General features: G+C 36.2%; 1 protein-coding gene and 1 long non-coding RNA gene across 3 annotated transcripts; both read right to left on the bottom strand.

Moving 5' to 3' along the window:
• Positions 1-890: 890 nt before the first annotated feature.
• On the bottom strand, positions 891-3,666 carry LOC145599454 (uncharacterized). Its single transcript, XR_014103757.1, has 4 exons — positions 3,122-3,666; positions 1,483-1,620; positions 1,305-1,385; positions 891-1,214 (listed from the first exon to the last, which is right to left on the bottom strand). It is a non-coding gene; the product is annotated as an uncharacterized LOC145599454 (long non-coding RNA).
• Positions 3,667-7,677: 4,011 nt separating this feature from the next.
• Positions 7,678-14,057, bottom strand: LOC145597738 (uncharacterized). Of its 2 annotated transcripts, XM_081653978.1 has the most exons (6): positions 13,806-14,057; positions 13,386-13,424; positions 13,241-13,300; positions 13,065-13,142; positions 11,514-12,928; positions 7,678-9,136 (listed from the first exon to the last, which is right to left on the bottom strand). In XM_081653978.1, exon 6 carries the CDS (start codon positions 9,031-9,033, stop codon positions 7,915-7,917), a length of 1,119 nt encoding a protein of 372 aa, XP_081510104.1. In that variant the 5' UTR covers positions 9,034-9,136; positions 11,514-12,928; positions 13,065-13,142; positions 13,241-13,300; positions 13,386-13,424; positions 13,806-14,057; the 3' UTR covers positions 7,678-7,914. The 2 variants fall into 2 exon arrangements, with proteins under 2 accessions (XP_081510104.1, XP_081510105.1); XM_081653979.1 differs by lacking the exon at positions 13,806-14,057 and having other exon boundaries at positions 13,386-13,787.
• Between the last annotated feature and the right edge of the window lie 2,731 nt (positions 14,058-16,788).

Here is a 16,788-nt window from a genome sequence, read left to right as displayed (position 1 = left end):
ATGCAATAAATGGAGTGGGCTTACTGTCTATTGGGCCTGAAGAAGTATTGCGTTTAGGGTCACAAATGTTTTGTGTGATGTTCCCATATGAGCACAACATTCATAATCTTATTTAAAAAGATAAAGGTTAGTGTACCCTAGACTATTTATCAAAAAAAAATGTACTGTCTTATGGTAATTTATATAATCATGAAATTAATACCATGTCGGTAAATAATTACCACAAAATTTTTAATTTACGAATAATAACCCGCTGCGGATGCAATAAATGGAGTGGTCTTACTGTCTATTGGGCCTGAAGAAGTATTGCTTATTGGGTCACAGAATTTTTGTGTGATGTTCCCATATGAGCACATCATTCAAACCTTACTACACACCAACAAGAACGGTGGAAAATATTTTCAGAATGTTGTAATCCGTAAAAGCATACATGGTGTACCTAAGATCGGCGACCACTTCTAACCAATTATACGGAGGTGACAACTACATGTACTTCAAGTTCAATCATACAAAATTAGTACATTTTACGGGCTGGAACAACGGTTTGCAACATGAACAACCAGGACTATTCACAAGACATTCCTTAGGATGTGCTGCACCTCTAATGTGTTAATGATTTATCTGTAACTTAATAAAAGTGGCAGATGAAGTTTAATATCTCCTACTAGTTATTAGAACTAAACCTGAACAAACAATTTGGGTAAATGATATAGCCTTTTGTTTCTCGTTTAAATGCAGATATAGTTGGAGTACCGTGTTAAGACCTGTTGTCCATGTTTTGTGATTGGGCTTCCGAAAATTTAAGTCACCAAATGGGTGGGCTCAACAATAATGAACTATCCATACATTAACGTTACTACCTCAAGTATACAAAAAATGTATAACTGTATAACCTTCCAACACTGGCTTATAACGTAATCGGACACATTTCATATCATACAAATTGAGCCAGATATTATGAAATACAATCAAAGATCTAAATTATTCTAACAATGCTCTCACCATATACACAAGTAAATCGTACAGAATATGCCCCAACTAGTAGAAGTACATTGGACAAGGATGTATATGATTCCCCTAGCAAGTAAAAAAATGTTTCCCTTCATGTGTGTAGCAAATCATTGTTCCAAAGGGAAGCATCTCCTCTTCCTTGACACACCTTGTATGTGGTTTCTCTCACGCAAACGCGATGCCATGATGAGTTTTGCTACATCCTACAAAAGTAAGCCCAAAAAAAAAGCAATTTAACTACATACGTACCCACGTTTAAAATTGTACCTACAAACTAGTACTGATACACCTACCTTCACAACAATATTGCCATTGGGAGCTTCGGTATCCCTTGCCATCCGGCAGTGTCTTTCACCATATGCTACGTCCACCATCTGGATTAATATCATAAGTTTTATGAGGGCATCACATATAGTTGAACAACCATACAAACACTGTGAACATTAAAGCATGGAAATGCACCGTACATACCACTAGCTTCCCAAAATCACCTTCAAGTCTTCGATCATCCTTCGAGGCAAACCCAATTTGCTTCATGCTCCAGACTTTAATTCTGGGAAATACACCCCACTAAACAGGATTCCTATCAAGACGATCAAGGTAGAAAATCTGCACAATATGTCAAATTAATACCATTAGTTACCCATAAATACAAAATTCACTTTGACACATATTTTACAGCATAAGAGACAGTATCAGATATGTTCTTACAACGGCAAACATTGCACAACCACCACAACCAGTAGCATATCCATTACCATAAAATCGACGGGCAAAGCTTGCTACACTATCCATTAATTTGTTTAACACCAACTCACACCAATCATACTCTATGCAGTTCATCACACAACTAAGTGCTGGTAATAAGTCGGTCCCTAGTCTTGGAGATTGAGTAGGACATAACACCATGTGCAAGGCAACGATGAGAAATATGGACTTAAACTCTTCTTCTTCATCATCAGCAAACTCAGCCTCTAAACGAGCCATCATTGTACGAGTAACAGGTATTCCAACAGAAGTGTACACACTACCACAACCTCTACTAGATTTTGTCTTCCACGAACTCCCATATTTCAAAAGCAGATGTTGTACCTTTCCCCGAACTTCCCCGGACATTAACTTTGCATTGGGCACTGCCTTACTCCCGTTCGGGATTCCTAATATCCACCTGACTTGGTTATTTGAAAAACTAAATACACGTCCACCAGGAGCAACCATGCTTCTAGTAAGGGGATCTATTCTAGTCATCACCCAATACGCTAACTGCCTAGGAAACTGCATTATGGATATGTAGGGAATATTTCAAGCATTATGATAACCCCAAACTTGAACCCCACTGTGATCATACACTAAAGTACGGTGGCGTTCCAAAGGGAAAGAAAAAGAGCAAAAAGAGTCGCCAACAAGTTTTAGGAACTTGTAAACCCAAAAGACAATCCAAAAGGATCATCAACTACTCCATAAGGTCTTGAACCAAACAGGGTCCAGGAATGAGGGTACGAATCCAATCTACAAAAGAAAGGACCCGCCCTATAAAATAGGCCTCTACTTTGTTCTGCTCGTATTCATGTGCGCTTTTCGAATAACATACAAACATTATATTGAACCTACCCTGTTTATCTATGTTGGTTGAATATTAATGCACAAATAAAACTATTATTGGCGATCACTTGAGTTAAAATCACATTAGCCTAAACCAAATTAATAATTATCTTATTAAGCGTGATTTCAAGTACAAATTCCCTTTAACAATCATAAAAGGTGTGATCTAGCAATAACAATAAAATATATCAAGCAACATAATAAATCAATAACGATAATAATAGCATGATAAGGCATAATAAAGCTCAATAATAATAGCAAGATCCTAGGCATGATACAAACAAGATTAATAACAAACCCTAGCATGTCACTAAACAACAAAGATCAAAGCTTTAAACCTAACATGGTACTAACATGATAACATAATATTAGAAATAATAAGAGGCAACCTAAACATGATACTAGAAAGCATAAAATAACATCCTAACATGATACTAGGAATTATAAAACAATAATAAACATGCTTTCTACATTGTGAATAAAATAGGGAGTAAGCTAATCTACTTACTTTGAAGCCTCGTACCTCTTTCTAATAACAAAATACACAAGTTAGTAAACTTCAATGAAAATAATAAAGAATAATTAAAGAACTAAATTGAAATCAAATTAAATAAAGTTTTGACTAGTTTTGGACCAAACCCTCAGAAATTATCAACCTTTCACGTCTAGGGCGAAGGCAACTTCGAACTTGGCTAAGAGACTCTAAGTCTTGTGAATGCGGAATATTGTATGTAAAAAGGTAGTTTAGAAATAGAGAGAAAGAATAAGCTATATTGCTTAGAGAGAGAATAGAGAGAATTGATGAAAGATGATCATGAATAAAAACAGAGGTTCGAGACCCTATTTATAAGGAAAAAGTCCGGAAAATCATAGAATTTGATAAGGAATAAAACTCCACTCTGTCGCTAACAAACCGACCTTGTCGCCAGAAATTTATCTTGTCGCCAGGCGACAGAGTCTGTCGCGAGGCGACAAACCTGTCGTTTGGCGACAGAGACAGTTTTTGCGGATTTTGTTTTTATCATATCTTTTGATCTAGAAGTCCAAATAAGTCATATAATATGTCGTTGGAAATCTCTTGAAGTCTAATTTCTAATGAAATTTGAATCAGATTAAAATCTTTTGTAGATAAAAAGATATGGACGAAATAGTGAAAGGGTGTCAGTTTTGGATAGAGTTTCGTATATCTTTAATATCTTTTTCGTTATAGCTCGGATTTAATATTATAATATACCATTGGAAAGATAATTTCAAGATATATCCAACCATATAAAATTTGGATAAAAAATATGAGGCACGAAAATAATATCTGACTATCTTTGAACATCTTTAAATCCGAATAGAATTAGGAAAGTTTTAAAAGAAGGAAAGTTTATATTCAAATCAAATTCCATGATCTTATCTTTTCAAAAAAGGATAATTAAGATATTTTAGAAACTTATAGAAGATCCTAATCAATCCTAATTATTTTAGGAATAGGATTAAACCTTTGGACCCTCCTTCCGGTTTGGGCCCAGTTTAGTATTTTGGCCATAACTTCCTCATTATTCATCGGAATTGGCCTTATAATATATCGTTGGAAAGGTCTTTTAAAGCCCCATCCAACTACACCATTATTGGACCCTTATCATGGACCAAAATAAACTGAATTGGACATTTTTATAAAATAGAGCATGTTTTCGAAAACAGAAAGAAGGATTTTAATAAAAACTAACCGCAACACTTGACTTATCACACTAACCGCAACAGAAAGGTATTCATCACTGGGTTTGGTTTTGGGGAGACACAATTGGGTGTCTACAGAAGCCCCCACTTTGACTGAGTTTGGAGAAACTTATGTTTCGAAAACGAAAGTCAAAGTATCGATAGGGACGGAGAATGATTCAAAACGTTCTGCGATTCCAAATCATTCTTATAACGCTGATACCTGCAAACCAATCATTAGTTAAACAGATAAGAGAGTTAAGAAACGCGTATCTTGCACCGTCGAGCACACGTCTCTGAAAGTAACTATTCTGCTGTTGCTTTTGTTGTTTGTGACAACCTCCACAGTATTTCGTGAACGCCATCATTGAAAATAACCGTACGTCGTCATCTTCAATATTCTTGGTGACAATCCTCCATAGTATTTCGGGAACATCGTCGAAAATAACTGTATGTCGTCATCTTCAGGTTGTGGCCGTACGTTGCCACGGCAGTGCATCGCCGCTATAGACAATCTCTTCTTTACCTTGAGGGACCGTCGAAGGTGACCTTGCTTCGCCATCTTCAAAATTTGAGACAACACTCCACATCTTAGGGAACACTGTCTATCATTGCTGCTACATCTCGAGCTTTTCCTTGAATCATGGTGACAACCTTCCCAATCATAGCGAATGTCGTCGAAGACCGCCTCATCACGAACCGCTCTTCTCAAATATAGGTGACAACTTCCACAATCTTAGTGGGCATTGTCGAAGACCGCCTCATCACGAACCGCTCTTCTCAAATCTAGGTGACAACCTCCACAATCTTAGCGAATGTTGTCGAAGACCGCCTCATCACGAACCGCTCTTCTCAAATATAAGTGACAACTTCCACAATCTTAGCGGACATTGTCGAAGATCGCCCATCTCGTGCTATCCTCTCAAATCTTGATGACAACTTCCACAATCTTAGCGAAGGTCGTCGAAGATTGCCCATCTCGTGCTATCTTCTCAAATCTTGATGACAACTTCCACAATCTTAGCGGGCGTTGTCGAAGATTGCTCATCTCGTGCTATCTTCTCAAATCTTGGTGACAACTTCCACAATCTTAGCGGGCGTTGTCGAAGATTGCTCATCTCGTGCTATCTTCTCAAATCAAGTGATAACCTTCACAATCTTAGCGAAAGCTATCAAAGACCGCTTCATCTTGAATCGTTCTTCTCAAATAATAACCTCCCCGATCATAGTGAAAGCTATTGAAGGTCGCTTCATCTCAAACCGTCCTTCTTAAATCCAAGTAATAGACTCTTTTTAATCTTAAAGCCCCCTATTGAAGGCTTCGTCATCTCGAATCTTCAAATCTTCTTCCATCTTAGGAAATCGTTGTGAACCGTTACTTTGGTGCTTGCGATGAGCCAATACTTAGGCGCTTTAAGCTAAGTGAGACGATCTTTTGTCAGGTCGATCACTTATTGTTGTTGTAATCGAGCCGATTACTAAATCATGTCAAATTGCTTAGAGGGGCTAACTGGCGTACCAAGGAACCAAAATTGCTGAGCCAGGTCTATATGACCACATCATGAAGCCACGTGACCTGTCGCTGCACCAGCGCAAGCCAAAAGTGCTCGTCGCCGCGATATCGTTTTGTCGCCAGGCGACAAACCTTGTCGTTTGGCGACAGATTTCTTTTTCATTTTTACCGCTGCTGCTGCTGTTCATTGCTCGGTTTCGCTCCGAACTTTCAATTTGGTCGTTTCCTTACAACCAAATCTGCTCAAATCTTTTGGAAATTAAAGCTCTTCATAATTTTGCTCAAACTTCTCTCATCTTGGAAAAGTTTCTTACATCTATATTCGCGGTTTTTCGAAAAAATCCGAGAATATTCTTGCTCGCTGGAATGTACCTGCATCTATATTTCAGACTATAGGACTTTGCTCATCTTTATTTTATCTTAGGGTTGACCTAAGGCTTAGTGCTGCTTGACTCATTGATTTGACATGACTTAACTCAAATCGTTTGACACATGTGTTAGACTCCACTCGATGTGCACGACATGACTCAATGTACATGACTCGTGTATAAAGTGCGACTTGAAAATGCAAAAAATCAAAAAAATTCCGTCATTTTTGTGGAGGGTACCGACTTTTCCCGAAAAAAGAAAGAAGTGAAAAAGAATCGAAGTATTTGATGGTGCATGTTGAATGAGCTTAATCAAGTATATGCATTTGATACTATCCCTCAAGGTGCAAGGATTAATTCCTCCTAAACTATCTTAGTTGACTCGATTATGAAAGTATATGGGTAACTTAGGCATGGAGGCTAAGCACTTCATACTTCCTGATACAATGATGATTATAAGTGATGAGTGATGTTGATATGACAAAGCATGCTTCAACATTATGTTAAGATTTCATGACAAAGGGTTCCTAATTGGAAGTCTATTTGGTCATGTATTTGTGATGTGTGTGAAAGTGACACTAAAGTTAAGCTGCAAAGGTTAATGGTGTGGAAAAGTATTATTTGATAAGAGTCAAATAATGATGACTCTTAGGCTAGGTAGGCTAATGATGTAAGGATCAAGCCCCCAAGTCTAGCTCTAAGTAAATAGGGATGAGCATTGGAAATCCCTTGATATGATCATGGTGTAAGTGTGTGAATGTGAAAATGAATGCATTTTTATTATGGCCGCACCTCAATCTGAGGTTGCCTACGTATCCGTTAGGAATCAGGCCAAACGTAGCTCTAGCCGAACCTCGCACAAGTGTGTGTATACCTCAAAAAGGTCTTTTAAGGGTTGTAACGTGGTTAGGCTAAAGGTTAGAGAAGAAGGGGATAAAGGCTCAAGACCCTAGATAAGCCCCCAAGGTGTGCAACCTTGCTTTTGAATCTTTGTATTTTTTATGCTTGAGTTTTCTCATTTTTGAGCTTTTTTTCTTTTTTGTTTGCTCTTCTTTTTTTTGCTTTTTTTTATTTTTATAAGTGTGGGCAATCCCGATCATGCGGTCTATCACTCACTTGGCATTCATGTTTCTCAGGCACGGTACCGAGCACTCGATAAGAAACGCAATCTGAGACATGTTCTTATCAAAGATATTTTTATATCCAAGACATTGAAACACTTGCTCTTTTGTACACTTTTATTATATTTTTTTATTTTTATCACTCAAGCTTTTGTAAATTGGAACTTGCATAAGTTACACACCATCCCATCCCAAGGTTAGTAGATGTGGGTTGAAAAATGAAAGGTCTATCGTTAGACAAGGCTCAAAGTGGTTTGTCAAGAAAGGAATTATATATTTGAAGGGTGAAAGGTAATATGATATGGTTACAAGGGGTGCCTCAAATCCTTGGTATACCTTGTGCTTAATTCGACATTGATTTTTTTTTTTTTTTTTGTTTTTTAATAATGCAATGCAATGATCATATTCAAGAAAATAAAATGCTCATTTTATTAAAAGGAAAAAAGTAAATGAAAAGTCCTACAAAGTAAAAACTAGGGGAAAATGAAAGGTGCCTATGCTAAACTTTATTGGGGAAAGGAATAAAAAAAGAAATAGAAAAAAGAGGTCACGAAATCTTGTCGTTGAAGCTCGCTTCTTGTCTTGTGCTTTATCATCACCCGGTCTTCTTGCCGACTGGAGGTATAGGAAGCTTGTTATTGTCGATCAAATACTGGATGGCCTCCTTTAGCTTCCAACAGCTCTCAGTAGTATGACCCCTACCTTGATGGTACTTACAATGTGCATCTGGATTCCAACTAGGCAATCTCTTTTCAGGTGTGGGATCTTGAATAGGTCCAATGGGAGTAATAAGCCCCTTAGTATGGAGTCGATCGAAGGCAACATCATAGCTCATCCCAATAGGAGTGAATTCTTTCCTTAATTCTTTCTTAGATTCTTGGTTATTCATGGCTAAGACTTCATTGAGGTCAAAGGTACTAACATTGTTACTAGAGTGGGTGTTTTCAGAAGAAGAAGGATTGTCGTTCTTCTTTCCTTTCCAGCCACTTTGGTTACTATTGTTAGTAGCTTTTTGTTTTACAAGGTCATCTTCAATCTCAATGCCTATGTCATAGACTGCCTTGAAAGTGTTCAAGTTGTGTTGATATCTCAAATGCTTCGAATACTTCTCTTGTAAATTCTTGATAAACAACCTCACAGCCTCCTTCTCAGTAGGGACTTCAATCATTTTTGCAGTAATTTCCCTCCATTTATTAAAGAAGGAGGTGAAACTTTCACTTTCTTTTTGTCTTAGCATCTCAAGCTGTCTATGGTCGGTTTCAATTTGTATATTGCATTTATACCTTTCAATGAAAGCACTTACAATAGATTCCCAACTAGAGGTCTTTTCTTTATCAAGTGAAAAGTACCACTGTTGACATACAGCTTCTAAAGATAATGAAAATACAAAGTGAAATGCTTTTCTATCTATCCCCTTAATGTTCATTATAGTTTCAAAAGCTCTTAAATGAAAATAAGGGTTATCCATAGCCTTAAATTTAGGGATGTCATTGGGATTGAACTTCTGTGGGAGAAGTTCCTTATCCACCGAGACCCCTTGTGAGCTAATATCTTGGAATCTAAAGTCGTTGGACAGCTTGCCCAAGCTTTCCTGGATTAGGTCCATTTGTTTCTGTTTTTCAGGATTACTTATTTGCAGTGATAAATTTTGTAACATCTCAGCCAAGTTGGCTACCTGTCCCTTGACCTCATTAAGTTCTTCTTGACTAGCCATTGCCTTCTTAGCTTTCCTTTTCCTACCGATTGGTTTGTCAAAAAGTAAAACTTGAACAAAGGTGTTGTCCTTGATTAAACGCCCTTCTCTCCTTGACCAAGTACTGTAGAAAGGGAAATTAGGGATAAGTTTTATACCAATTATTTTGACTCAAGCTTTATTCAACATGAAATAGATGGGAAAAGATTATGGAAGAGTGAGAGGTATGATATACATGGGGAAAGAATGTAGTGAGTGGGAAGATGATGGAGATCGAGAAGTATAGAAGAATTAGGAATAGAATGGACCCCCAACTCAAATGACGGAAAAACGACTCATGCATGAACCTAAGACATGGTCATGGTGACATGTACAAAGTGTGTGCTAAGACTAATGAGTGTAGGTGACATATTAAGACTTGTGTCATGACCATGTGGCTAGACTATGTGACTAGACTCAAGTAAAGACTAAGTTAAGACTTCACGTATGTGCATTAAACTGGACAGGCTGTGGTATTTTAGTCATAACTTTTAATCTGTGATTCTGATTGGGACGAAACCAACGCCAAATTAAAGATAAAACTCGGGGCTACAGATCCATAGGTTATACGACTCGTGGTTCTTCCTAGAACTCCGGCTATGACCAAAACAAGTTGACGCATGTGCAGTATACGGGAATAAAATCCGGGTTGACTCAAAGGAACTATGACTCGACTTTAGGCTTGTTTATTAGTTCAAATTAATTAATTAATTAAACAAAGTCCTTTATTCATTGGTTAGTTTATTTAGATTTAAACACAAGTCAAACAAACGGTTAACACATATATAATATATACAAGCAAGGGTGCACAAGTAGTTCACATAGTCACAATATGATGCAATGAGTTTGCAACCTAACCAGGGCTCTAGTTCTCTAAAGTTCAAGGATATGGGTTAAGTCAAAAAGGTCCATGGTTATGAATCCATATGCATTTCACACAAGCCTACCGTGAGGGTTGGAGCGAATGGACAGGATTCCGCGAGTTCGTGATGAAATCGAACTCGACTCCATGGTTTGGTGGATTCACAAACTTTGCACGTACCCAAATCTGAACTTTGCACATGATAGTGGGATATTCCATTGGGCAGGTGAAGCAGGAACCCCCAGAGGGTTATTTCCATATGTAGAACACATATGGGTTCAGAAAAGTGAGAAAAGGACTCAATCAATAAGCAAAATCAAGCCAACAATGCTAGAAATGGTCAAAGCAAGAAGGCAGACCCCTGGCTCGGTATTGGAAGAACTTGGCGCCAGACTACAGGGACTGTCGCCGCAAAAAAGCTCCTGTCGCCAAGCGACAGAAACTTTTTACGGGCGACAAGCCCTGTTTTCTAGATGCTAGTTCCTACATGCCTTGGCAAGTTTCTGTGTTCTTCGAATTTTCCAGATTTCGCATCATCTTTTCGATTCTAGTCATGAAAGATATTTCTCAAATTTCCTACGTGTAAAATTCCTATGGATTGACTCATGGGGTGCTCCCATGAGGACCTTTTAATGCATATGACAATAATGTTAATCAAATCACGCACATGAAATACTTAGAATTTTTCGAGTCTCATCCGCTCATTCTAAATAATTGCCAAAATTAAATAAATTTCAGAAATATAAATAGAAATCCTCCCCAGTGGAGTCGCCAAAAACTGTAGAGAATATTTCAAGCATTATGATAACCCCAAACTTGAACCCCACTGTGATCATACACTAAAGTACGGTGGCGTTCCAAAGGGAAAGAAAAAGAGCAAAAAGAGTCGCCAACAAGTTTTAGGAACTTGTAAACCCAAAAGACAATCCAAAAGGATCATCAACTACTCCATAAGGTCTTGAACCAAACAGGGTCCGGGAATGAGGGTACGAATCCAATCTACAAAAGAAAGGACCCGCCCTATAAAATAGGCCTCTACTTTGTTCTGCTCGTATTCATGTGCGCTTTTCGAATAACATACAAACATTATATTGAACCTACCCTGTTTATCTATGTTGGTTGAATATCAATGCACAAATAAAACTATTATTGGCGATCACTTGAGTTAAAATCACATTAGCGTAAACCAAATTAATAATTATCTTATTAAGCGTGATTTCAAGTACAAATTCCCTTTAACAATCATAAAAGGTGTGATCTAGCAATAACAATAAAATATATCAAGCAACATAATAAATCAATAACGATAATAATAGCATGATAAGGCATAATAAAGCTCAATAATAATAGCAAGATCCTAGGCATGATACTAACAAGATTAATAACAAACCCTAGCATGTCACTAAACAATAAAGATCAAAGCTTTAAACCTAACATGGTACTAACATGATAACATAATATTAGAAATAATAAGAGGCAACCTAAACATGATACTAGAAAGCATAAAATAACATCCTAACATAATACTAGGAATTATAAAACAATAATAAACATGCTTTCTACATTGTGAATAAAATAAGGAGTAAGCTAATCTACTTACTTTGAAGCCTCGTACCTCTTTCTAATAACAAAATACACAAGTTAGTAAACTTCAATGAAAATAATAAAGAATAATTAAAGAACTAAATTGAAATCAAATTAAATAAAGTTTTGACTAGTTTTGGACCAAACCCTCAGAAATTATCAACCTTTCACGTCTAGGGCGAAGGCAACTTCGAACTTGGCTAAGAGACTCTAAGTCTTGTGAATGCGGAATATTGTATGTAAAAAGGTAGTTTAGAAATAGAGAGAAAGAATAAGCTATATTGCTTAGAGAGAGAATAGAGAGAATTGATGAAAGATGATCATGAATAAAAACAGAGGTTCGAGACCCTATTTATAAGGAAAAAGTCCGGAAAATCATAGAATTTGATAAGGAATAAAACTCCACTCTGTCGCTAACAAACCGACCTTGTCGCCAGAAATTTATCTTGTCGCCAGGCGACAGAGTCTGTCGCTAGGCGACAAACCTGTCGTTTAGCGACAGAGACAGTTTTTGCGGATTTTGTTTTTATCATATCTTTTGATCTAGAAGTCCAAATAAGTCATATAATATGTCGTTGGAAAGATCTTGAAGTCTAATTTCTAATGAAATTAGAATCAGATTAAAATCTTTTGTAGATAAAAAGATATGGACGAAATAGTGAAAGGGTGTCAGTTTTGGATAGAGTTTCGTATATCTTTAATATCTTTTTCGTTATAGCTCGGATTTAATATTATAATATATCATTGGAAAGATAATTTCAAGATCTATCCAACCATATAAAATTTGGATAAAAAATATGAGGCACGAAAATAATATCTGACTATCTTTGAACATCTTTAAATCCGAATAGAATTAGGAAAGTTTTAAAAGAAGGAAAGTTTATATTCAAATCAAATTCCATGATCTTATCTTTTCAAAAAAGGATAATTAAGATATTTTAGAAACTTATAGAAGATCCTAATCAATCCTAATTATTTTAGGAATAGGATTAAACCTTTGGACCCTCCTCATGATCATTGGGTCGTAGGTAAAATCCGGTTTGGGCCCAGTTTAGTATTTTGGCCATAACTTCCTCATTATTCATCGGAATTGGGCTTATAATATATCGTTGGAAAGGTCTTTTAAAGCCCCATCCAACTACACCATTATTGGACCCTTATCATTGACCAAAATAAACTGAATTGGACATTTTTATAAAATAGAGCATGTTTTCGAAAACAGAAAGAAGGATTTTAATAAAAACTAACCGCAACACTTGACTTTTCACACTTTCACCTCATTCGATTATGGTTCGACGTGAAAGGTATTCATCACTGGGTTTGGTTTTGGGGAGACACAATTGGGTGTCTACTGGATACAAAATGCAGGAGACCCCCAAACCCCATCTCCGTCACCCATCGAATCCGTTTCTCATCAAATTTTTTGCAAATCTGCCCAAATGAATGAATACGTCAACTAATATTTGGTGGCTGAAATTACAGTATATGAACAATCAGTGAATAATACATGTTAACAACCAAACATCATTAAACACTAATAATCACAAAAAAAAATCCAAAATCTTACCCTGCTAACAGCAAGACCATGTGTCTTCACAACATGGCCCTTAGCCTTCACCATACCACCCACACTCAGCCTATCATCCTAAGGATAGCCACACAACAGAGCCTTAGCAAAGGTGGATTATTAGTCAAATAATAGCGATTTAATTACATTTCACTCATATTAATTGTATCATTTACCTTAAATAATCCCGGATGTAAGTCCACTAATTTTTTTGTGGAAATCCCTCCTGAAGATACCTACGGATTGCAACAGGGGTTTATGTTGGCATACATCAACCACAAACAAATATAATTGCCAGATTGCATATAGTTAGATTCGTACCTCTTCCAGGTCCAATTCCATTGCTAATACTCTGTTAACCTTCACCCACACATATTTTTATTTAATTCACTAAACAATTAATATTAAACGGATAACCACACGCAGCAATGTTGAATTTTTAAAAGTCAGTGTCATTATCAACTAATTACTAACTCTTCAAACAATCTTTATCCGCAATCATATTTGGAAATAGTAATCATGATTGCAAACACTATTACCAGCAGACAATAAAAACAAAAAACTGATGTAATAATTTGGATTAAAATCATGATTGCAAACCCTATTACCAACAAAACAATAATAACAAAACACTGATGTAATACTTTGGATTATGATCAAATTAATTGCGAATTGTAGGAAAAAATTGTAATAATTTGGATTTATGATCAAATTAATTGCGAATGGTAGGAAAAAACTCACCTCGAGTAACGACAGGGTGTCTGCAATTGACCGGCCACCAAGACAGGATGTCTGCAATTGACGGGCAACCTCGCCGCGTAGATGCAACCGACGATTAAACCCCACTTCTTCGACAAATCGATGTACGTTGAAGGGTGGAAGGATTATGTCCCCTGTAAAACCCTAAACGACAATGGAGTTCTTCAACACCAGATGAATCTGGTAAGATCGAGTTGTTTCACAACAGATCCAAAGAATAATACCCTAACGTTACCAAATTGATGGAAACGGCGTGAATGGAGACAGTAGATACGGCATTATAGAAAGGTGCTGACTAGATGTGAATGACGTGGCGGCAAGATAGGTAGCATCTATGTACAGATGGCGATGGGTTGTAAGGAAGTTCCTGTTATACCCTTATGATGAACAAATGTTGTTCATCATGAAGATAAACGGGAAATTTGCGGAAAAGAAGGGTATAGTTAATCCCTAAATAAAGGTAAGATTTGTGTCCTCCATTGAAGACATTCGTCATGTTTGATTTACCCATTGAAGGTTCTTAACTTCTCTATTAATGTTTTCTATTCTTCATTGAAACTTCTTTTTTTGAAAAATTCATTGAAAACTTCTAATTTTGCTTGAAAAAAGAAATTTTTTAGACAAAATTACAACATTAACCCTATTGTTAACCTGCAAAATGACCACGATGCCATGTTGAGATGGTTCAATTTATCTCTAGTTGAGATACATGGATTTTCTCTACATATTCACTTATTCTTTTGGCGAACAATTAACACCATAAACAAATGCCAATATGCCATTATGTTCATGATCTAATTTACGACAACGTAACCCCATCACATAACACCATTCTACAATTAATTATGGTAAATTCTGATAAAATAATTCAAATGTTAAATAAATCTATAATTCTCAAAAGTTGTCCCCCCTTCGTATATAACCTTATTTGGTCAATCATGATTCCAAATGAAGTATAGACGACAGAAATACGAATCCTATCCCAAAAATCTGAAATTTGATACTTGAGTATATAAAGGCCACGTGAAAATCACAATACTTCGTATAAATGTTACTCTTTCAGTAACATTTTAAGCTTATTAAAATTCATGATTTCAATGAAGTTGCCAAACACATTTTATTCTTTTTGTTACTCAAAAAAAGCATTATTTACTTCTTTTGGCACGCTTTGATTATTAAATGTTACTTCGTTATGATATTGTTATTATTAGTACCAAGTTGCTAGTTAATTGCTACCGTTAGGTATTGAAGAATTTATGTCCATTCATCCTATTTCTATTTATGAAATAAATAGTTCTAGGGTCCACTTTTTGTTACGCTTGTCGTCCTCCTATTTGGTTGTTCTTGATATCATCAACCTAGTGTACTGTGTACTTTGCCCATCAAATTAATAGTAAACCATGAGTATTTACTTAATGCATGGGGATTATTGGAGAAAAGTTGTGATGAAACTAATTAATTAATGTTAGACTTGCGTATGTATCGAATTTGGCTGATACACAGGTTGCATAGGATTATTGTAGAGATGATCATCGATCAATGACCCGGCTCGCTAGTCCAATGCGACCCGATCCAAAAAATATGGGTTTGGGCAAAGATAAATAAGCATCTATACTATATATTAAAAACCGTTCTTCTTTAAGAAACGGTGTCACGTGACACTCTTGACAGTATGTGTGCCATGTCACAGTGCCACATCATCATTCAAAGTATATGCGCCACGTAAGCTAACTACTGGTGATACATTTACCATCTTAACCAACTTATATTAATGTTTCTAATTTCACATAGTATTATATATTACTTTCATTTATTAAGTAAATTAATTAGAGGTAATATAATTCATTTATTTTTAATAAGATTAGAATATATAATACATATGATGTAAAAAAAAAAGTAACACCCGAGACAATGCCCAAACCACTATACACACTAACTATACAAGTAGTCGAACATAATTATTTAATTAAAGAAGTACACAAACTAGCAACTCGAGGCATCGCCCGGGGTACACACTAATTTTAGTTTAAAAACCGAGTCTATGTTGGCCCGAAAAAGCCCGATAAGCTTGCTTTGGCTTAATAAGCCCGATACTATTTTGTGGGCTTGGACACACGATTTTATGCATAAGTCCGCCCCAAATTTTTATCACTTCTAGATTATTGGCATAAAAGTAACTCGATTTGGATCGAGTCTATTTCAAACTCGACACAGGGACAAATGTACTACAACGGCGTTGGGTGCAGTTTTGGGCTACGCGTGAGTATTATTTTTTAAATTTGAAATGTGTCCAGCATGAGCACAAATGCACAATCGATTGTCTCGCACCTCGGCATGTTCATTTTGAACCAATTACTAAAAATATCTAAGAATGAATAGCTGATGGTATAATAAAGAACTATTTTACGTATGGTACAAAATTCTCTGATCCGTACATTGTTCCTGAAATTTATTATCATTTGTTATATGATGACTTTCACCGGTGTTGATGGAAAAGAGAATTGCACCACTTGCAGGCCTCTTAATAAATAATGCACCGCCCTTAATCAATTAATAATCATAGGTCACGAAGATAAGTACTACCTCCGGTCCAAATTACTCGTAATTTTGGAGTATTATTTGTGAGATATAAAATATTTCAAAGTTGCGAGTAATTTAAATCGGAGGTAGTATAAGCAACTCTTCAATTAATTAAAATGATTAATATACCCCTCGCATTCTTTAACATGAGACGACGACAACAATTTTGCTCAGATATAGTTTTTTTTTTTTTTTTTTTTTTCTTGAGATCTCAATATAATATAATGGTAAAGGTCACTAGTAGAAGTGGTCTTGATTTACGGAGTATTATTTATCTTAGCAATTACATAAATATGACGACCTAACAATATTGTACGAAGTATGTGTTTTTCCAAAAACATTATAAGCGTGGAAAAGGCAATTGTCTTGAGAGTGACACTTAGCT

This window comes from Chenopodium album, chromosome 20, assembly GCF_948465745.1.
Source record: "Chenopodium album chromosome 20, dcCheAlbu1.1, whole genome shotgun sequence".
NCBI classification, from domain to species: Eukaryota; Viridiplantae; Streptophyta; class Magnoliopsida; order Caryophyllales; family Amaranthaceae; genus Chenopodium; species Chenopodium album.
The sequence above is the reverse complement of the archived record's forward strand: the minus strand, read 5'-3'. Positions and strand labels throughout refer to the sequence as shown.

Excerpts from the sequence above, each read along its gene's own strand:
- LOC145597738 (XM_081653978.1), bottom strand. The coding sequence starts at position 9,033 with ATGGCTAGTCAAGAAGAACTTAATGAGGTCAAGGGACAGGTAGCCAAC.